Source organism: Montipora capricornis, chromosome 14 (genome assembly GCF_036669925.1).
Source record: "Montipora capricornis isolate CH-2021 chromosome 14, ASM3666992v2, whole genome shotgun sequence".
In the NCBI taxonomy this organism is placed as follows: domain Eukaryota; kingdom Metazoa; phylum Cnidaria; class Anthozoa; order Scleractinia; family Acroporidae; genus Montipora; species Montipora capricornis.
In genome coordinates, this window is record NC_090896.1 from 29972223 (window position 1) to 29999705 (window position 27483).

Sequence of the window (27483 nt, forward strand, 5' to 3'; positions counted from 1 at the left end):
TTACTCTTGTGCCGGAAATGCCGCGAAACACAACTGTTTTAATTATCATTAACACAGTCCCGTCTGAGTTTAACAAGAGGAATACGTTAAGACAGACGTGGGCAAAGCAATCATCTTGGACATTTGGGGCTGTTAGTTCTGATTATATTTCCATTTCCAATGACTTCATCAATATTGCATATTTCTTTTTGATGGGATTCAACGGGCGCCATAACGTAGACGAGATGGTCAAAGGAGAATCAACAGTCCACCGGGACATTTTGCGAGTGAATTTAAAGGAGACTTACCGTGGCTTAGTAGATAAACTATTAATTACTTTTGAGTGGGTAACAAGATTAGAGATGAAGCCACATTTTATGGTAAAAGCAGACCACGATGTCTATATTAAGATACCAGAGCTTGCTTCTTGGTTAGAGAGGTTTTCCAGAACGTCCGAGAGAGTCTACGCCGGGTTTGTTAAAAGAAATGCAGAAGTTAAGCGCGATGTCCGAAGTCCATGGTATGTCAGTGAGAAAGACTTCCCCCATCAAGTTTTCCCTCCCTATTGCCGGGGGCCGTTTTATCTTTTCTCACGAAACCTGTTTTTAGATGTAGTGAATGCGTCTAAAGTAAACACGCCCTTTCCCGTAGAGGATGCCTACATGGGTCATTTGGTTCAAAAGATAGGCGTAGAACCTCTTATCACGAGTAGGGATGTATTCAATGATCGTCGTTCTCTTGAAAAGGTAGTGCTCAGAACTCCAGAAAACAAACTGAAAATTCCTTCGGGAATTGTTTTAGGAGATTCACTCAGTTCCGCTGCGATAAATCGAATACATCGTGTTTACACCAGGATAAACGTTCTTAATGTTGCTTGTCTGACTTAAAACTATATTAACTCAGGGGCATCCATTGAATAATTTATGGCCAGATCTGCTTCATCTTTCGACTGGAATCATGTATATCACCTGCAACATTTGAATTGTTACAAGAATTAGCGACCACTGTTTTGTCATTCATCGAGCATTGTTATATACAAGTCAAAAAAACGAGAACTCTGATAGGTTGATTCTTGGTCATGCGCCTGATCAAATTCAAATGTATCCCGACTTGGATACAATTCCGCATCTGTTGCCAGCGCCGGATTCAACAGCACTACATAATATATAGCAAAGCAGTTAGTTTCTGCCGTCCCTCGGGAAACTACTCAGTTTAATTTGTTTTCCCTCCTGTCCTGGTGTTTTCCGCGGGAACGTCAGGACTCTCGGGAAAACAAATTTAAACTAACTGTTTCCCTCGGGACCATACATTAAATGTATAGAGAAGCTCACGACCTTGAAGCGTTTAACTCTCGTTCAGAGCTGGGGTTTTTTGAGTTTAAAAATTCAACGCAGCGCGCGCATTTTCCCTCGCGCGCAGCTTCTATCTTATTTTTGTCCATATTAGGGCATAAAATTTGTGTTCTAAAATCCCCAGCTTTGTTCCAAGCAAAAGAGTTTTAAGTTACGCGCTTCAAAGTCATGTGCTTCTAGTGTATATTATTATGTCACCTGGAATCCTAAAACGAAGATGAACTGTACCTCTCACAGCTCCCCTCTATCCCTGGGTTTTAGGTATCAACTAGCATTTTGAGGGCAAAACAAATTGATTTTGTTAATTCGGGGTAGAATTGGTCTCTGAAGCTTTCTGCTACTTATATCAGTACTGTAAGAAAAGCAAAACATGACGCTTTTTCTGCTTTTTCTTAAAGTGCTACTATGACCAAAAATCAATGCTACTTTTTCTTTGTATGAGTATGTTAAGTGAACACTTAAGTGACCGAAGTTTTAAGCCTTCATTTCAAAGAGACACCTGTTTATTTTGACTGAAATTTTCCTAATCAATGGGCCGCTATTACTAATTTTAAAATCTTGAGAGAGCAGGATCGAGGATAAGATGACGTCAGAGACTCACTAGTATAAAAATACCATGCGTGTGCACTCGCCTAAACTAATATGCAGCACGGGAGTTTCGAACTTTCAGACGTTTAAAACTAGTGTTTTGCATGTATAATAAGCTGCTGCAATTTTAAGCTAGTGAGTCTTTGACGTCATCTTATCCTCGATCCAAGCATCTGAGGTCCAATTGGTTAGTCTTTAAACCTGAATAATAGTGAACAATGAAATCCTAAATTTGCACTTAAAGAAAACAGCCTTTTGGATAAAATTCCACGCGCAACATTTTGCCAGTCAGGTGTCAAGCAAACACACTTCGAAAACCTGAAGGAAAAATGGAAGCGGATTTTTTTTACCATAGAAGCACTTTAACCCAGGTGAATGACACGAAGCGATTTATGTTTCGATGTTATCTTGTGGTTCACTCGGAAAAAATCCAAGTGCTCCTTAGCAGGAGTCGAACCCATGACATTTCGATTACAGTGTAGTTCAGATGCTCTACCACTGAGCTATAGAAGACTCGCGGGACAATAATTACATGAACCTAGTTTAACGGCCTGGCTCCAACGAGTCTCCTACAGCTCAGTGGTAGAGCATCCTAACTGGTAATCGGAAGGTCGTCGTAGGTTCGACTCCGGCAAAGGAGCACACGGAATTTTCCCAAGTATCACCGAGTCAATACAGAAATAAACCTCTCTAACCGTAACGTTAATACGAGCACCAACAAAAAATGTGTTGCAATTTGCTGCAGCGTGTTGCAGAGTGTAGTGGTACTACTTTCTGCAACAAAATCACCATTTTTTTTTGTTGCAAGACAGGTTGTGCGTGGGATGTAAAACACGAAACATCGCTTTTCGAATAGTTTCGCAGCAATGTTGCGAGATAAGTTGGGCGTTTTTGTTGCTCGTATTACCGTAGCATAACCTGATTCAACATTGTGCAACAAAATCAGTATTTTTTTTTGTTGCGAGACAAATTGTGCGTGGGATGTTGTGCGATACCGGTGCGACGCTCTAACCAACTGAGCTATGAAGCCAATGACGTGATCATAGCTTCACTTGACTTCATATCCGCAGTTCATATATGATCCATTTCATATATCATTTCATCATTGATTCATTCCTCACGGGAACATTGGAACCCCCAAACGACCCGCTCACAGTTGGTTAGAGCGTCGCACCGGTATCGCGAGGTCGCGGGTTCAAACCCCGTTGAAGTCCTGAATTTTTCAGGCTTCTTTACGCAATTGAAAAAATTGCGTTCATAACTGCGAGGATCATAGCTTCACTTGATTTCATAACCGCGGTTCGTATATGATTTATTTCATATATCATTTCATCGTCGAGATTTTCTGTTTACAAACTCGAAATTTTGACTTTCGAAACTCGAATGTTCGAGTTTAGAAACCATAAATTTTGCGTTCAGAAACTCGAAATTTCGAGTTTGTAAAACCGAAACTCGAAATTTCAAGGTTGTGAACACAAAATTTCGAGTTTGTAAACTCAAAACTTCGAGTTTCTAAACTCAGCATTTCAAGTTTGAAAATCTGGTCACGAAATGCAATGCCATGTCCCTGTATTATCAAATCATGATGCCAATCCATTTTTGTATAAAGAAACACTTATACGAAAAAGGTTAAATCGTTGTCAGGAAGCGGTTCTTAGAGCGAGTTTCAATCGACTGTCGTATAACCAAAACCAAAGTAATTACTTTGGCCAATCAAAAAGGATAGAGACAATCCAAAAAACCAATCGAAACTCGAAGTCACACGTAGCCGACACAAAGCGCGGGAAAATGTGCACGCGCGAGCCACAATTGGTTTTGGTTTCACTTCTGATTGGATGAAAAAATGGCGCGAGAACTTTGAATCAATCACTGAGTGAAGCAAATGCAAAACCAAAGCAATTCCCTAATTACTTTCGACACTCAATTGAAAACCGCTCTAAGATCTTTTTCGGGGTAAGCGCATGCCGTGGCTAAAATAATTGAGACCTTTTGAAGCAAATGAAAGATGTGCTGCACGTATTTCTTGTGTATCTTTCTTGCAACCTTGTTGCGTCGTCACCTAGGAGCGTTGCGTGACGACGCAAAAGACGGCTGCATGGAAGACGGCTAACAACAACCAGGTTTTCTGCGCCCGCGAGACTGAGCACCCCAGCAAACCATTGTTTTAACGAAAACCGCTGGTCAGCAACCAGGCTCTGGTCATTGCTGTCTGAAGGCACAGTAATACGGGGAAACATTTTTCGTGCAACTTGTCGCGCAACAATGTTGCGTTGCGAGTTGAGATGGTTTGTTGCACGTGTTACCACCTTCTTGCCCAACAAATTTTTTTTATGTTGCAAAAGGTAAAAGCGACATCTACTTTTTGCAACACTTAAATTTGTTGCGCAAGAAGGTGGTAATACGCGCAACAAACCATCTCAACTTGCAACACAACATAGGCTTCAATAGGCTTCTGATGCTTCACTGATCTGGAGTGTTTTTGAGGGCTAGGTAGATAAAAGGTGCACTTTTTCCCTCAGTGACATGTCCATATGGTTAACTTTATATCTGGGCAATGAATTGTCTATGTTAGTAGACCAGTTAGCAGAGCCAATAACAACCACTTTGAACCTAAGATTCATAGTTAAATATCCTATGGCCAGCAATCTCGGACATCAGTGGGAGTTGTAACCTTAAGTGTCAACTGTATTTAGAGCTGGGCACTAATTGAAGACAGTGTACAGAAATCAAATCAACTCATATCAAACCATAAGCTTGAGGAGGAAACCGGAATACCCGGAGAAAAACCTCTCGAAGAAGAGTAGAGAATCAACAAATTCAACCCAATGCACATATGACACCAAGTCTGGGAATAGAACCCGGGTCACATTGGTGGGAGGCGAGTGCTTTCAACACTGCTCCCCTTTGCTGTTTGTCTCCGACCGCGTAGTCGTTTTTAGGGAGCAATTAATATCTCTCCTTCTTCCCACGAAAGGAGGACAACGACTGCCCTAAAAACAACTGCTTAGCTGGCTACGTTGCTTGGGACTCTCTAAAAATTTAAGAAAATGATTACACAACATATTTTCCACACACTCGCGTGACGCCTCAAGTAACTGCTTCAAATGGCGTAGAACTGAGGCCTGATTCAGACGCTGCGCATGCTCCACTCATGTGCCGAACCTAACTGAGGACTGAATTAAGTACGGCAAAAGAGCGGCGTCCGAATTAGTTTGGTACGGCAGTTTTAATTTGGTGCGGCAAAAACGTTAAGTTCCACAGGATCTGTCGCATTATTCGACATTGGAGCAGCGGGTAATTCGTACGGTGTTCTTCTCATGTGCAGAACCAGATGCATACATTCTGGTAATTTATAAATCTCCCCGTAAGTCCCTCCGAGAACTTGTTGCGCACGCTCTTATATAAGTTTAACGAGGTAGAGACAATGGCGGCAAAGGACCTAGGAGAGTGTAAACTGTAAAAAAAAAATTGACCAAATATTGCTGATTTTTTTAGATTTAAATTTTGAAAAAAATCAGCTCAGTAGTGAGCAGCACTTTGCGTCTGTCTCTGTAAAACTTGTTTATTCTCCAACGCGTTTCGTCTAGCTAAGGTACAACAGGGAGTTTTACATTAATACATAAACGACTGTATTTAAGACATGTCTGATGGCAAAAATGACGACCACAAACATTAAGGTTTGACCGTGTTTTCAAAAGGTAACAGGCGCAGCTGTGAAATATTAGAACAAGGCGTAAGAAACGATGTTTTGGGGCCACGAGTTTAGCTAAAACTGTGCCATCAGATATGGCTTAAATACAGACGTTTATTATTGGTAAACTCCTTGAAGAAGACGAAACTCATCGGAGAATAAACACGTTTTACAGATACAGTTCGCAGAGTTCTGCTCACTAGTTTAGTTTTTTTTACGTTTTAAAAAAAATTACAATTTTCTTATCAGGGCTACGCTCTCCTTCACAGCCACCATCTTGAAAGCTGAATTATGGCACGAAAATATGGTATCGGACCCAGGCCATTCTCTTTCCTCCAAGTGAAATAAAGATTAGGCTCGACACACAGTGCACCGTCTGAATCACATGTCGCGCCAATGTCATTCCAAAGTCGGACTTAACTCAATTACGTTTTGCACATAAGTGGAGCGACGTCTGAACCGGGCCTGAGTGAGCTCAATTTATCCTGACAGGGCGCATGGCTTCGATAAACTAATTTTGCTAAGATTGCAGGAGGTAGTGCGGCCCAGTGGTTAGGTTACTTGCCTTAAGATCGGGAGATCCCGGGTCTAAGATCCGTTATTACCACGTGTAACCAGCCAATTCATTTGGTTTGCCTCCGGCCACTTGTGATTTTTAACCGTGTTGTTGTTTTTCTGTCGTTTTATTGATTGTGTTTCATTGGCCCTGAAAAGCACTTTGGGGGAATGGTCAATTAAGTATGAATTTTTTTGGCAGGCCTAATTACTGAGTGCCCGTGAGCTGTTAAGTCAAGTGCCCCATGCCATTGGGTCAATTTGTACTCAGTGAAATTGGCAAACTCATACATCAAGGAAACTAAAATATATATATTAAGATAGCCTGCAGCTCCAAGGAATTGAAATAAGCGACTGGCTCTCGGTAAAAGACCCTCTCCACGGAGCAAAACCGTAAGTTATTTCTTTTAATAAGTTTCTAAATGACTGAAAATGACTTTCTGAGATATTACCGGTCAAATACCGGCACAAATTGTGTAACTACTCAGCTGAAGTTGCTTATGGACTGTAAAAAGTATTGCTTAATTTAATAAACGAACAGGGGTGTTAATAACCTAGTCAGGGCACCTTATGAGTTTGCCAAGATGATGAGAAAACATAACCTTACCGGTGAGTTGATTCATGGCCACTGAAGTGGAACACTATGTAATGATGAACCTTGAGACTGTCAATTGTAAGGAATTTATCACAGAATCACCGAAAAGAACTTTGCGTTAGGGTTAGGGTTAGGGTTAGGGTTAGGGTTAGGGTTAGGGTTAGGGTCAGGGTTAGGGTTAGGGTTTAGGATTCCATGGGAATATTTCTGGTTGTACTTAAGACTGAATGGACAATATCCATTTTCTAATTAACGTGGCTTCGAAGCTATTTTGTGATCCGTTGGTTAAAGAAGATTTTTTTGTGAAAGGCAGGCTAAAGAAAGAATCGAGAAAAAACTGGTAAGGATGAAAGCGGCGCATCTGAAGTGAAAACGTGTAAAATCCCATATTGTCAAAGCAACGTTTGCCAAAATTACTCCAGGCCGGCGAGTCTCTGAAGCGTTTCGTCAAGGATGTTTGAATGTGATTGCTATGTTCAAAGAGACGGCAGCCGATAAGGTATGCTTACAGCGCCATTTAGACATTTGTAGGGAGTAAAATGGATTTCATTAAATTAAGACACGCATTGGGCAAGAGAGATATTTTGTTTTTAATTCCTGTTGTTCCGCGCCATTAATTGCAGTGAAGATATTTCACACGAAAATATTCAGTAGGTGGTTTGCAAACAATCTTTAGAGACACAGATAACAATGATGTCATTTGCACTTGTGGACGAACAAAAAGAGCTAATGAGAGATCTTTTTTTTTTGTTCACCAACATGGCAACGATGAAATCACGTAGAAACAACCACCAATACGGAAATTGTTACGTAATTAATATTCTAAATGTATGGCTTAAAGACCAAGCTTGTTCGGTCAAGATAGCTGGATATTGGCCAAGTTCTTTTTTTGCGTGCTTATCATAAACACGCAATTCAAAAAAAGAACGAGGCCAATATCCAGCCATCTTGACCGAACAAGCTTGGTCAATAAAGGATTTATTATATGTGGTAAAATACCAAAAAATTATCTTTGATCTTGCGGGAGCAAGCAATTTTCAAATATTCAAAATCCTTGGAGGCTCGCTTACAACAAATTTGGACACGGCTGGTCAACCGTTCATTTGAGACTCCATATGGTGAGAGCAAACAAGTTAAAGGTTGATGAACAGCCTGTACGAGTGACAACCTGGGAATTTGAGAAGTCGCTTAAATCGCATTCAATAAGGCAAATAACCACACAAAAAGTAAGAAAGTCACCAAGACAATAAAGTAGGCTTTTTATTGAGAACTTTTGTGTGTAAGTATATAGTTTGTTATTGAGATTCCCATACAAATCTTTATAATGTCTGGACTGCCTTTAGTCGCGCCAGTTCGTGTCGTTGAAAACAAGAAACATCGCCAAAAGCCTGATCGTCGTGTGCTGTACCGGGTAATTTTAACAAGTGAAACCGCTAAAATTACCTTTTTACTTTTATGCAGTCGAGTTATTTAGACATTGGAGAATCACTTTAGCGGAATTTTTGCGGTTCAGTTATTCAGCAAGAGGAATACAACAATTCTGAAGTTTACGATCTAGGTGACATTCTTTCAGTGTTGAAATTCATGGATTACTTTAAACTTACTTTTACTTTGTCATTTTCGATTTGTAAGGATACCTAGGACTCGGAAGTGAAATGCTCTTGTAAAGATGGTTGTGCTCAAAAAAGTGCCACAGATTACTGTGTTTGTGAAACGTGTTCGCCGCAGAAATCCGACATGTTTTTCAATACTATTTGACTTCAAACAGAAATATTTTTTAAAAACAAATATAGACATAAAATACTACCAAAAAATTATGAAATGATAAGTAGAGAACGCATTCAAATCAGGACCCTGAAAGATATATTGACGGATAGCTTTTAACGAAGAAGCTTTTGAAAGGCTTTCTCAGATTTTTCAGTTTCTTTTAATTTTGTGATACACGAATTATTATGCGCGGCGCGCGATGCATTCAGAGTGAAATGGGCCTTTAAGGCGTCTAGAAGTAAAAGATGGGCCGCAGGCAAGAATCAAGTTCATTTTTAAAAAGTTTAAAAATCTAAATAAATTTTGTTTAAGTCAAGCTGTCAGTCGGGGTCGCCAGATGCATAGATTGAAATTGCATTATAGAATTTAAAACATTGTAAAGTACAAGAGCTGTGTATTCTTTGATTGCCCACACTTTGTAGGACAGCCATGTTGGCAATATTAAAAAACCACATATCTGCATTCATTCTCGTTACCAGAGCCTCGGGTCGACCCAAGGCTCTGGGAAACTCTATGCAGGAGAACATGCGGCGTAGCCTTCTCATAGCCAAAAATTGCCTATTTGAATGCACCAATTAGAGACGCTTTTGTTGTTCTTCACGGAAACCAATGAGAAGACATTTTGCTTCAGGGTTCCCCAGAGCTCTTCTCTCCCTAATTCAAGAGGGTTGGGAAATTGATATACATTGTGAATGTTAAAAAAGACCTCCTTAAGGCCCGTTTTAAACGTTGTATTTTACATGAGCATGCCGAATCTAATGCAAATGAAGGAAAACAATAGATATTTTTCATTTGCATTAGATTCGGTATATGTAAAATGCGACGTTTACAATGGACCTAAGTATTTGAGTTAATTGTCTTGTCAGACGAGAGTTTTGCATCTCTTTTACCTTTATTTATACTACTCACAAGACTAACAAAAAACAAATGATAGTAAAAACAAGTGAGCAAAGCAAAGACGTCTTGAACTGATTCTCAGACTGGCATGTTTTCATTATGTTCTTAATTTACTCTGGTAATATCTCTCAGCCTGAACGTTAAGGAAGATTCTTAAAAGAAAGGTCCTTATAAAAAAGAGTATACTGTTCCTAAAATTACGCTAAAATTGTGATTAACGAGAATTTTCTTGCATTCAAAAATTTGCAGTACTTTTTCTATATTGCTTGGAAAATTATTCCAAGGAACTGTAATCGGTTTCGGTGCACGGTCTTGGTTAGTCTCCTTTGCCCGACCCGAGCGGCCGCAAAGGAAACTAGGTCTTGGTACAAACATATCATTGAAACATGATCTTACGAATAGCGGACTGTAGAAATACACATAATTGCTGGGTTGCCAGTATGGTAATCCCAGTCGGAAAGTGGGTGGCATTTGTTGGGTGTTTTTCTTTTTACTGGGTTGCCTATGGCAAACCCAGTCGAGGTCTGCGTTTAGTTTGTTTGTTTTATTTGTTTTATTTGTTTTATTTTTTATTTTTTATTTTTTTTTCCGTGTCGGTAAAAGTCTTGCCTGTCACTCCCCTGGTAAGTGGTGTCTTTGTGCATAGAGCCTTCTGCGCGTATTTTCTTAGGATCGAGAGGGTAGTGGAACTGCGTAGATTTCTCTGGTGGACACAGTAGAATCATTAACTTAGCCAGCAATGGCGTCGAAAGTCATGTAACGCGAATGGCGTTTTAGTGGATCCTTGAACAAAATATACCCTTATGGAGCTCAATAATGGAAAGTCAGTTGGATAAACTAGGCAGGAATCTCAAAAGCGACGAGTACTGGACTTCGACAACAATCTATCGCCCGTCGAGACGAAATCAAAGTGAGCTGTATTTACCTGAAGTACATGGTAATTTGACACGATTGAGTTTCTTGTCTTCACGCACGCAATGAAAAAGGAAGAGGTTTTCGCCTCCAAGAGCAAATATGTTGTTTGTTTCAATAAATTTTTCGCTGGAAAAGGATTCTGTGGTATTTTCTGCCTTTGCGAATTATAATATCATGTTGTGTATTGAATTTTCGACCTTAAGGTTGAAATGTGATATGGGAGAAGTTTTTTAGTATTGCTCTGTAAGCAGGAAGGGTTCACAGGCCTGTTGGAAGCGTGCTTGAGTTTTAACAAAATGAGCCCCAAAATCAGTGAAAACTTGTGACGCAGATGAATAATAAAGTAGCTGCTATTTCCAAAATGATGAAATTACCTGCTGATAAATAACGTCGTACGCGTCTTGGAGAGTAAATTTTGACTTTGCATAAACAAGAGTTGGGCGATTGTGATCTTTGTTTTGACTTCGCTCATTTCATGATCAAACTTTATAACACTTGACAGAAAAAGAAACTTACAAAAACCCGGTATCTTGCCATCATTTGACACAGATGCTTCACTGTTTGGCGAGTAAACATGCCGCGGTAACTTAATCACGGCGCCCGCTGAATTCCGGCCATGTCACTTTCGATTTTGCAATTTACTTGAACGTAGCAAAAATGTCGCTGATCGTAACTTTTTATATTCTATATTCACGGTTCAAAATTAATATTGTTTTTATTCTCGATCGACCGTCCCGGAAACTTCCTTCTGCTCTTTCTAAAAACTGTGTATCAATAGTTAAACTATTTACTTTTGAATCAATATTTGTTTTGCATAAAGCAAGCTAACAAAATCGGTACCGTGCTGAGTTCGCATTTGTTAGCGTTAATAGTATTTTCGGTCCGATGCTTCTGTTTTATCAAGGGGTATATTGTTTAGGTCACCCATCCAGATTCTAACCCCGCCAGACAGAAAAAAAAAAAACTTCAGTGAACTGTGGTATTACAAATCTGTCAGATGCTCAGAGGGCACGCTTAAACTTGTGGTGAAAAGAAGCTGTGAGGGAACTTGAAAATTTTCAACATGTCAGCCCAGAAGCCAATGTTTCTCGCTTCTCTTTTGTTTGTTATTATTCAGAGACTGGAATGCTGTAGTTCAATACCACACAATTCTTTCGGTAACACGTACCACAGGCAACCCAGTGTATGCTTCACGGAAGCATCTGGTTGCACTTTTGAACGTGTTTATCAGATGATCAAATGCCATTATGCAGAGTAAGTTAAACGTGACAAAAGCGCCCTGCAAACGGACGCAAGTCATGCAACAACTCCCAACAATATAAGGACGTGCAGTGTATTATGGGACTGAAATCCGTCTCGATTGGAATGAAATCTTCAGTGTTCATGTAGCTGTGAAGTCAGCTTCATCGTGTACCTGAGATCTCGGAGGAATTGCACAACACTATTCAAAGTCACTCCCATCTCTTTGAGTGAGAAAGGGACACAGTCAAAAGAATTTCGGCTAAACTAGCACTTAAGAACGGATCATCCCCAAAGTTTCTTAAAGCTAGAGCTTTTCCTTTTGCACTATACCCAGCAACTAAGGAGAAATGTTATAGCATAGCGAGATATGGTCTTATTAACCGAGTTTTCATCCCCCGGGGTGTTGCGAGAAGCCGAACACTGGCTTTGTACAAATGTATTCCATGTTACCGTGCGCCACAGTGTTCAGCAAAAGGTCACAGAAAAGGTCAAAATCAGTGACACATGAGGCGATTCTTTTTTCTTACAACATGTTGACGTCATCTGTGATCTATTACTGAACAAACGCGCTGCAACATAGCATCTATTTGTTAAGTACACTTAACAACTATTCACCGAAATGGAGGTCACCACTAAATAAAGGTAAATTTTTGCTATACACCTCCGAACAACTCGCGCAGGGTTTGCGCCCGAAAATATTGTAATCGTTGCAGCAATAAATGAGTTAAAATAGTTTTAGTATATACTAACCACCTTCACTTCGGTGAATAGTTGTTAATATATATATAGACACATGCATGTACATACATTTTCAGCATCTATGAGGACATTCTGTTACGTAACTAGTGTTTTCTTTGGTCTCGTGACAATTGTTAGAAAGCTGTCACTTTACAGCTTTTGTTTATAGTCAGTAACAACTTGAAAAGGCAAGTAGCTCTCGGCCTCCGTTGTTTTCTTTTTTGTCTCCAAGCTGAGAAATTAAAGCAAATCCAAAAAAGATCTTGTTTCTCTTCACTTCGAAGGTTCTCTTCCAGCCTTTCAAGCGAAGTTTTTCCATCTCACATCAATCTAAAGTTTTTTGTTCTTATTTTCTACAGAAAGTAAACCGAAGATGGCATTCAGGAAACGCTGGGCTGTCACGGCTAAGGGGCTCGTGTTACTCGTAATCTTGATAACTGCCGCCATATTACTTCCACCTCAATCAATGCTGAGAGGTAGTGAGTTTACGACTAGGGCTTCACACCTTGGATCAGATGCTAACCTCGAGTTACAACCAACTGAACAACGACACAAAGTCGACTCACCTGTGCGGAGAAGTACTCAGTCTACCACTACGACTTCACATGCTCACCACGACATACAAACAGCTCAACAACGAGACCATGATTCTGTGTTTACTCTTGTGCCAGAAATGCCGCGAAACACAACTGTTTTAATTATCATTAACACGGTCCCGTCGGAGTTTAACAAGAGAAATACGTTAAGACAGACGTGGGCAAAGCAATCATCTTGGACATTTGGAGCTGTTAGTTCTGATTATATTTCCATTTCCAATGACTTCATCAATATTGCATATTTCTTTTTGATGGGATTCAACGGGCGCCATAACGTAGACGAGATGGTCAAAGGAGAATCAACAGTCCACCGGGACATTTTGCGTGTGAATTTAAAGGAGACTTACCGTGGCTTAATAGATAAACTATTAATTACTTTTGAGTGGGTAACAAGATTAGAGATGAAGCCACATTTTATAGTAAAAGCAGACCACGATGTCTATATTAAGATACCAGAGCTTGCTTCTTGGTTAGAGAGGTTTTCCAGAACGTCCGAGAGAGTCTACGCCGGATTTGTTAAAAGAAATGCACAAGTTAAGCGCGATGTCCGAAGTCCATGGTATGTCAGTGAGAAAGACTTCCACCATCAAGTTTTCCCTCCCTATTACCGGGGGCCGTTTTATCTTTTCTCACGAAACCTGTTTTTAGATGTAGTGAATGCGTCTAAAGTAAACACGCCCTTTCCCGTAGAGGATGCCTACATGGGTCATTTGGTTCAAAAGATAGGCGTAGAACCTCTTATTACGGGTAGGGATGTATTCAATGATCGTCGTTCTCTTGAAAAGGTAGTGCTCAGAACTCCAGAAAACAAACTGAAAATTCCTTCGGGAATTGTTTTAGGAGATTCACTCAGTTCCGCTGCGATAAATCGAATACATCGTGTTTACACGCGGGCCTTTCAAAAGCAGGATAAACGTTCTTAATGTTGCTTGTCTGAGTTAAAACTTTATTAACTCAGGGAGATCCATTGAATAATTTATGGCCAGATCTGCTTCATCTTTCGACTGGAATCATGTATATCACCTGCAACATTTGAATTGTTACAAGAATTAGCGACCACTGTTTCGTCATTCATCGAGCATTGTTATATACAAGTCAAAAAAAAACTAGAACTCTGATAGGTTGATTCTTGGTCATGTTCCTGATCAAATTCAAATGTATCCCGACCAGGTTACAATTCCGCAGCTGTTGCCAGCGCCGGATACAACAGCACCACATAATATATAGCAAAGCACTTGGTGTCTGGTCCCTCGGGTAACTACTTAGTTTTGTTTTCCCTCGTGGCCTGGTGTTTTCCTCGGGAACATCAGGACTCTCGGGAAAACAAATTTAAACTAACTATAACTGTTTCACTCGGAACCATACATTAAATGTATAGAGAAGCTCACGACCTTGAAGCGTTTAACTCTCGTTCAGAGCTGGGGTTATTTTAAGTTTAAAAATTCAACGCAGCGCGCATTTTCCCTCGCGTGCAGCTTCGATCTTATTTTTGTCCATATTAGGGCATAAAATTTGTGTTCTAAAATCCCCAGCTTTGTTCCAAGCAACAGAGTTTTAAGTTTCAAGCTTCAAAGTCATGTGCTTCTAGTGTATATTATTATGTCACCTGGAATCCTACAACGAAGATGAAGTGTACCTCTCACAGCTCCCCTCTATCCCTGGATTTTAGGTACCAACTAGCATTTTGAGGGCAAAACAAATTGATTTTGTAAATTCGGGGTACAATTGGTCTCTGAAGCTTTCTGCTACTTATATCAGGACTGTAAGAAAAGCAAAACATGACGCTTTTTCTGCTTTTTCTCGGTCAGTCTTGAAACCTGAATAATAGTGGACAATGAAATCCTAAATTTGCACTCAAAGAAAACAGCCTTTGGATAAAATTCTACGCGCAAGATTTTGCCAGTCAGGTGTCAAGGAAACACTATTTCAAAATCTGAAGGAAAAATGGAAGTCGATTTTTTTACCATAGAAGCATTTTAACCCAGGTGAATAACACCCGCGGAGCGATTTATTTTTCGATGTTCAATGTCTTGTGGATACTCGGAAAAAATCCAAGTGCTCCTTAGCAGGAGTCGAACCCACGACATTCCGATTACAATGTAGTTCAGATGCTCTACCACTGAGCTATAGAAGACTCGCGGGAAAATAATTACATGAACCTAGTTCAGGCCAGGCTCCAACGAGTCTCCTACAGCTCAGTGGTAGAGCATCCTAACTGGTAATCGGAAGGTCGTCGTAGGTTCGATCGACTCCTGCAAAGGAGCACACGGATTTTTCCCAAGTATCACCGAGTCAATACAGAAATAAACCTCTCCAACCGTAACGTTAATACGAGCAACAGCGAAAAATGTGTTGCAAGTTGCTGCAGCGTGTTGCAGAGAGTAGAGGTTCACTCTACTTTCTGCAACAAAATCAGCATTTTTTTTTTGTTGCGAGACTGCAGGTTGTGCATGGGATGTAAAACGCGCAACATCGCTTTTCGAATAGTTTCGCTGCAATGTTGCGAGATAAGTTGGGAGTTTTTGTTGCTCGTATTACCGTAGCATACAAAGTCCCCAAGGTCTTCGCGGCTTTCCTCCGTGGGAAGAAGTTCATATCTTGACCTGTCTTTTGCGGTTGTAAACGCTTCAGAATCATAAATCTAATTTTAGGGCTGACAAAACTGAATCAGATGCAACGATAACGCATGACTGAAGTAGGTTTTCCGAGTTCCAAAAACAAAAACACTTCTTTTTAACACTTTAACACCCAAACCGGCTTAAACCAGCCTGACTTAGCATTTTACTCAGTCTAACGCCAGACGATTTTACTCGTCAATTCAAATGTCAAACTTGAAATTTTGAGTTGACAAACTCGAAATTTTCTCAAGTGAAGCTATGATCCTCGCAGTTATGAACGCAATTTTTTCAATCGCGAAAAGAAGCCTTAAAAATTCAGGACTTCAACGGGGTTTGAACCAGTGACCTCGCGATACCGGTGCGACGCTCTAACCAACTGAGCTATGAAACTACTGACGTTGGGAGTTGGTCGTTTGTGGATTCTAATGTTCCCGTGAGGAATGAATGAATGATGAAAAGAAAGAAAGAAGAACCAAATCACGTGATCAAAATGGCGAGAAAAATTAAAGGTGCTAACAGTCTGGTGGCACAAGGGGAGGATCCTAGCTCGGATCCTGGCTCGAATCCTGGCTTTATTCTTAGTTTATGTCATAGTTTCACGGTCTTCATCTTGGCTACCCAGAGCTGGAGGTCACCGGCCACATTATTCGCAACACTGTTATTAATTTCGAACCTTTGCATCTGGCCAGCGGTTTTTACTTATCCCCTCCCTAATAGACCACTTTCGATATATTAAAGTTCAGTCCTAAAAAAAAGACATCATCTCGAGGCTATGGGGAATAAACTCATAGAAATCCTTATATTTATTCCCCAGAGCCTCGAGATGATGTCTTTTGTTTAGGACTGAATTTTAATATATCGAAATTGGTCTATTGCCTCACTGTTTTTACTTGAAACCAGTTTATCTGATGTCACGCAACATACTAGATTCCGCAAAATCTTAAATAGATGTAACGTTGCATCCGATTAATCCACGTTATTTCCTGTTCCTGTTCCGGTGGGCCACGCGTACATTATCCGTTGTTATGAATGAGCCATACAGACTTCAACTGGCAGCAGAAAACTATAAATTGTTTTGTTGCGTACTTGGCAAATTTGAATATCACTCAAATTAAAACCTACCTTTCAAAATGTATCACCCTACATTTGCGCTTCTGCGCCAGATGCATATGGTATTCCGAGTAAACGCTTAAAGAAGTGTCTTCTCTTTTCTTTTTTCTTTTTTCTTTTTTTCTTTTCTGAGGAGGTAATGTGGCCCAGTGGTTAGGGCGCTTGCCTTGAGATCAACTTCCCAGCTGCACTTGTAAATACACTAGAAAATTTGGTTTTATCAACGGAGTTGATAATGCAAATTGGCCATCGTACAGAGATTCTAAAAGCTGATGTTTCTAGCGTTAGCCCTTCGTCAGAGCGAATCGAGGAATTATGGGTTACGTGTAGTTTTTATAGTAGAGTTAGGTACTGGTCTCCTTCGTACCCGTCTTTCGGGATGTCATTCAACGCTCTACTGCGTGACATCCAGAAAGGCGGCTACGAAATATGTGATGTTATGTTTCAATACCCCTTCACTCCTGCTGAGGGGCTGCCCTTTGATGAATAAAATCGTTTGGCGTGAGACAGAATTTAAAACGAGAGTAAAGCTCGTAAGGGGCAAGAGTTAATCAATTTCTTAATTATTGAAATTAAAATAAATTGAATCAGCTTCTTTATGATACTTCAGCAAAATGCCTCTCCGAGATACATTTGAATGCAAAAAGCGTCCGAAAATAACTTGTTTCTATTAATGCGTATGGATATTCCCTCACCCTTAAGCCGGATATTGAAGCCACCGATGAAACAAAGTTCTCTGTCCTGAAATTTTCTAATATTGAAGTCTTAAATCGTGAATTCCTTTTATACTGATTGAGATCGCGAGTGTGGCAATATCCATAAACATGATGCCAAATGCATCGGGTATGGTCAAGCAAATAGCTTATAATGGCGCGCCGATTAGAAAAGCATCTTAAGTGTAAATTGATTGTACCTTGGTAAGCCAAAAGCACGCTGGTCCCTGGTGAACATAAGCAAAAGTTTTAAAAGTCACATTTCCATAGTGAAGATCCCGATAAGGTAAGAGAATATAATCTTCATGCTCATATCTTGATTTTTTTAAAAAAGAGAGCAAAGCTGAGAGTGACTTGCCACTAGGGTTTCACATCCTGTGAAAATATTGCCTGAGAATACCTGCACGGAAACTTCTAGTTCACAAAATATAATTTGGGAAAACTTTTCTGCTCGAATTATTCGAAATAGTAGACAATTCACTAATCAATAACCGATTTAAAGACTATTGCGTCATGTTGGTCATTGTCAAAGTTGGTTAGTGATGTTGTATCTGTTGTGTATTGTGGGGTATCACTGGCCAACGGTTCCCTAACTATGATTCAGCTTATAGACTTAAAGTTGACACGAAGAGACAAATTTCATGATAAAAACTTCTCCTGGCGACAAAACCGTCACTCCACGAAGACTTCTCAACTACGACGGGAAAACTTTATTACTGGTGTTTATGTTGATCAATATCTGAACTGAAAAGGTCATAGCACGTACGTAAAAACAAAATAGCTAGAAAAAACTATTTTTAAGATAATAACTTCACCAAGAAAAAAGAGGCAGTCCACTGCGAATTCTATATTAGTATATACCACACAACTGAATAGTGCTTTCTGCGCATTCTGATTGGCTAGCTCGGAGGCTTCGAGGCCCGGGAAATATTCACCACTATTCACTTCCACTTCAGTGAATAAATCGTTAAATATGATAATTTATTCTTAGTTAAAATTATGGGGCTCTAAGTTGGGGAAATACATACCCCTCAAATTTGAGAGGTGTTCTTATGATCTTTTTATTTTCTTGTTCATTATTATTTTACATTAGGGCTCTAGGGGTTGGGTTATTCACGATTTTTATAGGGGAGGGTTAGGTGAGTTTACTAAGTAGGGGATCTCCGCAGTGTTCTTATGTAAGTCCACCTGTCTTTAGGCGAATCTTTTAAATAAAATAAGTGTATTGTCTGTTTGTTATCCGCTGTTAGTGAAGACTCGTGCAGCAATCGTGTACCTCAGAATCCTTAATATTTTAAAGTTTGACAAAAATATATTTCATATTACGTCATTGTATTCATGTCCCTTTTTATAACTTACTTGCAACTGCATGTGTTAATTTAAACCTATCGCCCTCAAGTTTGTTTGGACACTTGAACAAGATGTCAAGGGAATATCGAAACGTCGTGTTATCGTGTTAAACTTATTTCGCTTATCTTTATTCTTAAATGTTTATCTAAATTTAATCTAAACTAAATATCAAAAATTCACTTTTATATCTAAGAATGTCTAATTTTGCATCCAATTTTGAACCAACATTGACTCTTCTTTCATGTTTTGAACGTGGAATATCCTTAAATAATTTGTTATCAACTATGCATGCCCATTTTCAGGAAAGCAACATGAACGTGAGCAGGACACCAATTAATAGGAGGCCATTATGTATTCACATACATTCCCTGTAACCTTATGCTTAAATTATGCAGCACCAGCACACCTTGGGAAGGTGAACAAGCAAGCAACTTATTACCGGGGGGCTCCTGCTTGTTAACAATTTTCAAGATTGTTTTAACATCAAGGGAAAAATATTAGTGCTCCACATTTTGGCGAAAAAAACCATGCAAGAAAAATGGCAACCCACCCCCCCCCCCCCCCCCGTCCCCTCCCTCATAACCTTTTTAATGGTCTTCTCCTAAGTGAAACACAAAGAGACCCTTCCTGATTTTAATAATTCTATTAGAGCAATAACTCTCAAAAATAATTAAAAGCTTCAAAGTCTGGCGCATTGTTCTCCCTTCACCGATTCAAAACAAAATCGATTGCGACTTGCACGCGGGTAATTTCCCCCGCCTGAAAGAGCTCCGAACTCTGAATGGTTCATTGTTCTCTTTGTACCTGTTGCCATTGGTCAAAACAAGTGCTTTGGTATCAGTTTTAAATCGAAAATTTGATACCGCTTTGATAATTTTTTGATTGGTTTATGAAGGATCCAAATACTGACCCATTAACATAAGCATTCAAAGTGAAATAGTTTATTGTAATTAGGAGTGTGCAGCGAGTTATCTGGTAAATGCACGTGCTAAAACAGAGGTCACATTAACTTAAGTTAACATACTTGTCACAATATAACTGTTTGAAAACTTAAATAATGTACCACACTAGATACCAAAAAACACCAAAAAAACACTTCTTTTATTTGTAGCCCAAAAAAGGTGAAACAGGAGCCTAAAACTGCAATACGATCAAGCTATTCTTAGACGAGTTCTTAAGGAGGCTCGAAAGAGTTTTTTCGTTGCTATATTTGTGAAACGATCAAGGATATTTCACAGTGTAGGCAAACTATAAATATCTTTGCCACTCTATTGTTAGGTAATACTTTAAGGGCACTTACGATGTCATATCGGTTACCGTGGCAACACACAAATTTCGAGATAAAGACAAAAATAAATCACAGCTGTACAACCAGCCTTGCAGTATTATTTTGTTTCAATTTTTTTTCCGCCGGTTTTTTTTCCTGTTCGCGCGATTTAACGCCTAGGCCTTGGCGGATTGTGCTCCTAAAAGTGGAATATTATGCTACTAGCTAGCAGTGCTCGGAATTTTGCCAAATTATGCCAAAATTATGCCAGAATTCTCAAATTGTGCTCCTGATTTCCGAAATTATGCCCGCAAAATGACGTAGATTCTGTCCATATAGGCGCGCAATAACGACACCAAATGTTGGAGTCGTATGGCAGTTGTGCTAGCTTACACAATCCCCCACGAGAAGCCGGATGGGAAACCAGAGTACCAGACTCTTCCAAAAGGTTAAGCGCGCACGCAGAATTCGCCAAAAGAGGCCTAGTAACTAAGAATGTCAGAACAAAGTCAATACTACTATTAGCGTAGCTAAAACACGCATTGCAAGAACATACTACCTAAATTTAATTTATTTCTGTAGAAAATACTCCATACTTATTAATTTTTTTGAATTTATGCTCCAAAAAGACCTAAAATTTGCTAATTATGCCTTGGCAGTGCTCGTTTAAAAAATTATGCTCAAAATTATGCCAGCACAATCCGCCAAGGCCTACTGGTTTCGCAGGAAAATCAGTCTAAAAACATTGTAAAAACACCGTCCACAACTGCAATGAAGTTGTACGTTCCTAATCATGGGCTCCCGGTGGAAACGTTTTCCCCATCTGATGCAGTGGCACTAAACCTCGGGAAAGAGGCGCTCCGACACCGCCGATCCATAATAAAACAAGAAAGAAAAAAGAAATTGCCAGAAAGACTGACTCAGGGCGTAAAATGGCAAACATCGCCCGCGAAAAGCTAAAATAGCCACCGAGGTACACCTTATTCCATAACGGCCGCCATTTTAGTATTATTTTGATTCCTTGCAAATGACCCTTTTGGCCTCGCTTTCAAACGTAAAATTTAAAAGAATATTTAACTTTGAACTAGGCCAAAAGGGCAATTTGCAATCAAACAAAAAAATACTAAAATGGCGGCCATTTTAGAATAAGGTGTATGACAGAACCCGAGGCTCTCTAACGTGCCATCAGAATATTAATTTGTGACTAATTCGCCCCCAGATCGCTCAACCGTCAGAAAGTAAAATGGCTCCACCAGGGACCCGTCTCTCGATGGTCCCGAAATTAAAACTTTTCGGGCCCGAAACACCCATCTGCTCAAGATAACGAAAGGCAAAATGGTTGTGAAGTTTAATTTGATGACTTATAACTTCTCCGTTCTTAAAGTGTACCTAAACTCAAATATTTTTCGTTCCTCATATAAATCTCTCCATCCAAAGCAAACATATGTCACCATTGTTACTCAGACTTTCGCTTCAGTTTTCTGTGCCGTTCAAGCCACGTAAACTTGGCAGAACTGACGGTAATAATAATTTGGAACCCGCACGACCTTGATGTGAGTGGGATGGTCTATTCTCGATTTTACGTCACAAACTGCTTTGCATTCCTTTTCAAAGAAATTTTGCATTGCAAAGCACTTGTGACGTAAAATCGAGAATAGACCCATGACTCTCGCATCACTGTCGTGGGTTCAAATTACTGCTTGTTTTGATGACTTTACGAGTCTTGCTCGGCAGATAAAAAGCGAAATTTTGAGGTAAGAATGTTAAAACGTTTTTGGTTTTGATGGGGAGGTAAACATTGTAGACGAAAAATCTTTGAGTTTAGGTGCAATTTAAGATTCAGTGGGAATAGGGAAATCTTTGCCGACGTCATTGGTTGCTTTTTGTTTCATGAACATACGAGTCTGCGTACAGAAGGCACCATGTTATTTACAAATTGATTTCAAAAGGTCAAAGAACTTGTTAAACTCAGTTACATACTCTGAGCCTTTTAGCTTTGGTAATGATCCAGTCTGCCATCAAAGAGTGTTAAATTCCTTGGTGGCAGAAACGCTAGAAATACCATAATTTCTTTGAAAAGTTTCGAATTTTCAAAGCATCATTTCTCAGAGATTATCTGGGATACTGCAATCAATAAACTTTCAGTAATTTATTCTAAGCTGACTGATTAGAAAACCATAGCCATGTGCAGGAGCTCATCAAGGTGAACCTGTATCTCCACTCCTTCCTTGAGCCAATCCTTTCCAGGGTAAAGTTATTTTTAGGAACAGGTTTTTCCCGCCAAAAGTATCATATTTCCTTTGATACTGAGATAGGTTTGTTTTGATTGGCTTTTACAACAGTAGGCGTGCTGGATCTCCCAAGAGAGGCATTTTTTAAATAAATCGACTCGGTAAAGGTTGACTCTTAGGCCAAGTACTGGAGATAGAGGCTCAGTCCCCTTGATGAGTTCCTGTCTTGTGGTAATGAGACATAAATCTAAACAAAGATTTCCCTATTGTAATTCAATACCCGAAAAAGGGCCGGAAAATTCCGGGACATTCGAGAAACAGGACCCGGACGCATTGTGTTCTTCCTTTTACTTCGATTTTCATAATTCCTGCGGAATCTCATCTTTAAGCGCCAACCGCCAAACTGCGTTTTGGCTTCAATCAATCAAACGAAATTAATTGATGCGTGACATAACCTGCCAATCAGCGTCTTTATTTCTTTCGGTGTATTCGTACCTTCGAATTTGAGGCCGATGGAAAGCGAAGGAATATGTACGAATCTTTACCTCTCTTTACCTCTAAGAAGATATGATAATGTATTCGAGCTGTGAACCAAAAAAAAAAAAAAAAACATTCCAATTCACTTTCCAGAGGCGGAGTCGATCTTCCCAGATGTGTTCGGAAAGTTGATTGATGGAAGCCAAAACGCAGCTTTGCGCTTAGCGCTTGAAGATGAGATTCCGAGAATTATGAAAATCGCAGTAAACATGACGTCAGTCAAGGAGGACAAAGTGGAGTGTTAAACATTTTGCCAAAATTTTCGAAGATTCTTTGATTGGACCTGACGTCACAGAGGCTGTATTGGTGGAAAGAAGTACAATCAAAGAATTTTGTTTAAAATGGATTGGTATATCTTTTATCGGATATTCATTGAGCTTTTTCGGACTAAATTTTGAGGTAGTTTTTTTTCTGGTGAGTGCAAAGCTATAAAATTTTCCTTGTCCTTTGTCAATTTCTCCTCGTTTCAGCCTTCGTTCGGTTAACGAAATGTCGTATTTGGAATGGTAAGCTTAAGGACGTTCGCGCTAATTGTTTGTGCGCAACGTTACTGCGCAGGTAACGCGACTGTAATATGTCACGCATTACTTCGAGTATTAGTGAAGTTGAGGTTAAAACCTTTGCAGAAACCGTGGACGATAAGTCTTGTACAGCGTTGGATCAGAGAAGATCGTGATCAGTCAAAATTGATTTAAAATATTTATGAAAGTCAAGTATACTACTGCACGACTGATATTCGCGAGGTTTTATCAGTCGTGCACTAGTCTACTTGACTTTCATACAATTTTTTCAAGCATCAGTTAAAATAACATGGCGACAAAAACGCCGAGGAAAAAAATCCAGGCCGGCAAAAGAATGGCACATTTATTTCCGAATCATCATGAAACTTCAAAGAGAAGTGAGCGGGAGGATGGAAAAGCTCTGGAAAAGGTAGCTGATCGAGTAGACTAGTGGCTGAAAGTTTGGAAAACTCGAGGACGAACCGTTGCGTAAATTTAATGGGGCTGTTTCTTTTTAATGTTTTTGTTATCCTACGAACTTAAGTTCAAAGTGAATGCATGTTTTTAAAGTTCTTTTCCTTTACTTTCGTGAAAAGTGAGCAGTATTTTCTCGATATTTTCGTCCTCGTCCGCTTGAATAGTGCGGACCTGCGTGGATCAATCAGCGATTGAATTTCACAAAAAAACACACTCCAGAGGATGAGCATGACGGCAATGGAGAGATATTATACAAACCACCAACCAAATGAAGATGACCCCTGCTTAAAACTTCGTTGCTATGCTCGAGAAAGGTTTTTTTTTTCGGTAAAAACCTTTCATCTCTTCAACGATCGATCCTCTCTTGGGTTCCAGTCCTTGCCCGACATGTCACGCAAAAGCGTGACAAACGAACTTTTCCAAGAGCTTTGCAAAATCACATCGATTTTACTCGTTCAGGTCATCGGTGACCCCTATTTTTTTAATCATGAATCACTTACTTTACTTACTATCTACAAAATATGATGAAATGAAAAAATTCTCACCGTAAGAAGTTATCTTTTTTTAACGTTTTCTTTCCTCGTGCCATCGAATTCTGGTAGTGGTTGCAACGGATAGAGCTTACGAAAACGCTCGCCGAGGATGAACTCTACTGTTTACCACATCCCTAGCGGCATACAATTATCTAAAAATCTCACTCCTAAAAACCTATGCACGGAACCTTTCACTCCAACAGTTTATTTTTATGATTTTCGATGGTTGAGCAGATGAGCCTACATCTCGCTATTATGACCGATTTCTCGAAATTAAGGCATTTTTCCACTGCCATTTTCTCCTACACAAAGTCGGTGACCCCCATTTTTTTTTTTCATTTTTGGAGTAAGTACTTTATGACCTAACTCTAGGCGAGAAATGAAGAAAATTTCACCGTAGGAAGATTTTGGCGCGAACGTCCTTAAATGGAATTTCCCAACAAATTGTAAGCACCGTTCCATGGCGTCCCAAGACGAACTTTGGCCTTGTTGGTAGAACTCTACTTTTTATGCAAATAGTTCTTTTATTTTGGGAAAAAACTTGGCCACTGATCATGGAAGGGAAAGCCGGAAGTATTTCGTGCAGGTATAATATTCACACCAAGCCGAGAACTGAAACAAATCCCGGCCGGACCCATGAGGTTTTTCTTGGTTGTCACGAATAGTAGAATCTTAAGTGGAAATTGCCTGGCTCACGTCAATGAAGTTTTCACCTCAATTTTCTACAGGTACTCAAAGGAAATAAAACAACAATGGTATACAAGAGACGCTTTGCTCTTAAGGCGCTCGTCACCATGGTAACCTTGGTAATTGTCGGCTATGTGTACTTACTTACTCCTCAATCAGCAACTGTGCGAAAAAGTAATGAGATTACGACATTTCAACTTGAATCCAATGCTTACCAAGAACTAAAATCAATTCGACAACGTAACAAAGTCGACTCTGTGTTCACCCTTGTTCCAGAATTGCCGAAACACACGACACTTCTAATTATCATTACCACGGTTCCATACGAGATTAAAAGAAGAAGTATTTTAAGACAAACGTGGGCAAAGCAATCATCGTGGACATTTGCAGCTAATAATTCTGATTCTCTTCCGGACTCGGTTGACATTGTGAATATCACATACTTTTTCATGATGGGGTTCGACGGATACTCTCCTGTCGACGAGCGCGTCCAAAGAGAATCGACAGTTCACCGAGACATCCTGCGTGTGAATTTAACAGAGACTTACCGTGGCCTAACAAATAAAATATTGCTTACCTTTAAGTGGGTATCAACACTGGACATGAAACCACTTTTCATAGCAAAAGCAGACCACGATGTCTATGTCAAGATGCCAGAGCTTGCTTCTTGGTTGCAAAAGTTCTCCAAATCGCCCAGGAAAGTCTACGCTGGGTTTATTGTAAGAAAGGGAACAGCTATGCGGGATATCAAGAGTCCGTGGTATGTCAGTAAACAGCACTACAGAGGAATAGCTTGGCCTCCATACTGCCGGGGGCCTTTTTACCTTTTCTCGCGGGACTTGTTTTTAGATGTAGTGAATGCAACTAAGGTAATCAAACCTTTTCCGGTGGAGGATGTTTACATGGCTGTCTTGGCTTTAAGTGTAGGGGTAAAACCTCTTGAAACGGGTAGGGTTTTATTCAATGATAGCCGGCGTCTTAATAAAAGAGTGCTCCAAACCCCTCTAGACGAAATGAAAGTTCCCTCAGGAATTGTCTTGGGGGACTCATTGTCTTCCGAGGCCATACACCGGATACATAGTGTTTACACGTTACAGAAGTTACCTAGGGCTACTAAGGAAGCAATAGCACGTTCACACCACGAGTAAAACATGATTACAGATTGTTTTTTTTAGCTAACTTGTTTAACTCAGGGGCATACAGCAAACAACTATAAAATCCGTTTTATTGTCTGAAATGTATGCTACCTGCAGCTGGAGCCTTCGCACAAAATTAGAAAGCGCATTTTTTGCAACCTCCACAGTAAGGTCTTCTCGGCATTCCTCGAGGAAGACGGTTAGGGAAACCAGTTCTTCTCCTGACCTGCCGCCATATTAATTAAAAAGCGATAAGATCCTGGGGATGATGTTTTTAGTTAAATACACAGGTACCTGAACGTCCTAATTTATTTTGAGCTCAAGTTTGAAACAAATTAAAACTTTACTCGACACGACTTCGAAACATATTGCGTTAATACGTAGAGGTGGGGTTTGTATCCCTTGTATAGGAAACAAAGTAATATTCACCGGGAACTTCAAGTACAACGAAAAAATCATGCGGTTTTGAAAAATTTTATGGTTTCTGTGAAACCAAAGTCATGGTTTACGGTGAATTAACTTTTCGATTCTTATTTCATAAACATTTTTATTCAAAAGCTCAAAAAACCACGTGTCACCGTGCCGAGAAAAAAAAGGCAATTCACGACTTAGAATGGAGGGGGATTGAGGGCATATAAATTCTCCTCACAATTTCAATGGAATGTCAGTCAGACAGCTATTGAGGATGAAGATTATTGTCAGAGTACAAGGGGTTTGTGATCTTGATATAACATTAAATTGTCATGAATACCTAACAAAGAGAGAGAATAAACGTTTCAGTCTTGGGAATTAAAGTGTTAAAGAAACCACACATGTTTAGGGAAACGTTTAATGTTTTTACTTAGTTCAATAAAGAGAATTTCCCAAGCCACATTTTTTTAAATATCAAATAAAGATTTATGTTTAAAATATATGCTAGTGTTTCTCTGTCTTGAAAACTCGTGATCAAACATAGTTTTAATTTCCAAATAACCAGAAAAGATTCCGATAGACAAAACATGTCAATTAGGACTGGCATTAGGGGCACTGCTCTGAATTGGTTTCGTTCATATCTCCTGTCTCCCACGCAACCTCAAGGTGGCCAATTGGAGTTTCGATAAAACGCGCATTCTGAATGGTTAAAACAGCGTGCTTTATGAGAGTACAGAATCTGTGCTCTCACAAAGCATGGCTGACGTCACTCGTAAGATTTGGAAAATAAAGTTTTCCGAAATTTTTACGTGACAAAATTAAACAATCATTTATTATACAGGGTAAAACAAATAAAGAAGCCTCGCCTGTGATCTTTTTTTGAGGATCTTCTTCCCATAAATTCGACCGTAGTACATTCATACAGCACTACGAATGGTCCGAACGCAGCAGCAGTTCTTTTACCAGCCTGACCAGTCACACGCTTTAAGCAGCTTGTT

General features: G+C 39.7%; 3 protein-coding genes across 4 annotated transcripts in view; all 3 read left to right on the top strand.

Moving 5' to 3' along the window:
• LOC138033122 (beta-1,3-galactosyltransferase 1-like) overlaps positions 1-1827 on the top strand; it is an 11619-nt gene extending 9792 nt beyond the window's left edge. The window contains exon 2 of the mRNA XM_068880890.1: positions 1-1827. This exon is cut by the window's left edge and continues 297 nt beyond it. Coding sequence (XP_068736991.1) covers positions 1-866 — 866 coding nt within the window. The 3' untranslated portion in view covers positions 867-1827.
• Positions 1828-7034: 5207 nt separating this feature from the next.
• LOC138032601 (beta-1,3-galactosyltransferase 1-like) lies at positions 7035-15112 on the top strand. 2 transcript variants are annotated; one of them, XM_068880309.1, is made up of 2 exons: positions 7035-7259; positions 12679-15112. In XM_068880309.1, exon 2 carries the CDS (start codon positions 12693-12695, stop codon positions 13836-13838), a length of 1146 nt encoding a protein of 381 aa, XP_068736410.1. In that variant the 5' UTR covers positions 7035-7259; positions 12679-12692; the 3' UTR covers positions 13839-15112. The 2 variants fall into 2 exon arrangements, with proteins under 2 accessions (XP_068736410.1, XP_068736409.1); XM_068880308.1 differs by lacking the exon at positions 7035-7259 and adding an exon at positions 7741-7986.
• Positions 15113-17475: 2363 nt separating this feature from the next.
• LOC138032150 (beta-1,3-galactosyltransferase 1-like) lies at positions 17476-26883 on the top strand. Its single transcript, XM_068879758.1, has 2 exons — positions 17476-17642; positions 24980-26883. The coding sequence occupies exon 2, from the start codon at positions 25004-25006 to the stop codon at positions 26084-26086; it is 1083 nt and encodes a 360-aa protein (XP_068735859.1). The 5' UTR covers positions 17476-17642; positions 24980-25003; the 3' UTR covers positions 26087-26883.
• The last annotated feature ends 600 nt before the right edge of the window (positions 26884-27483 follow it).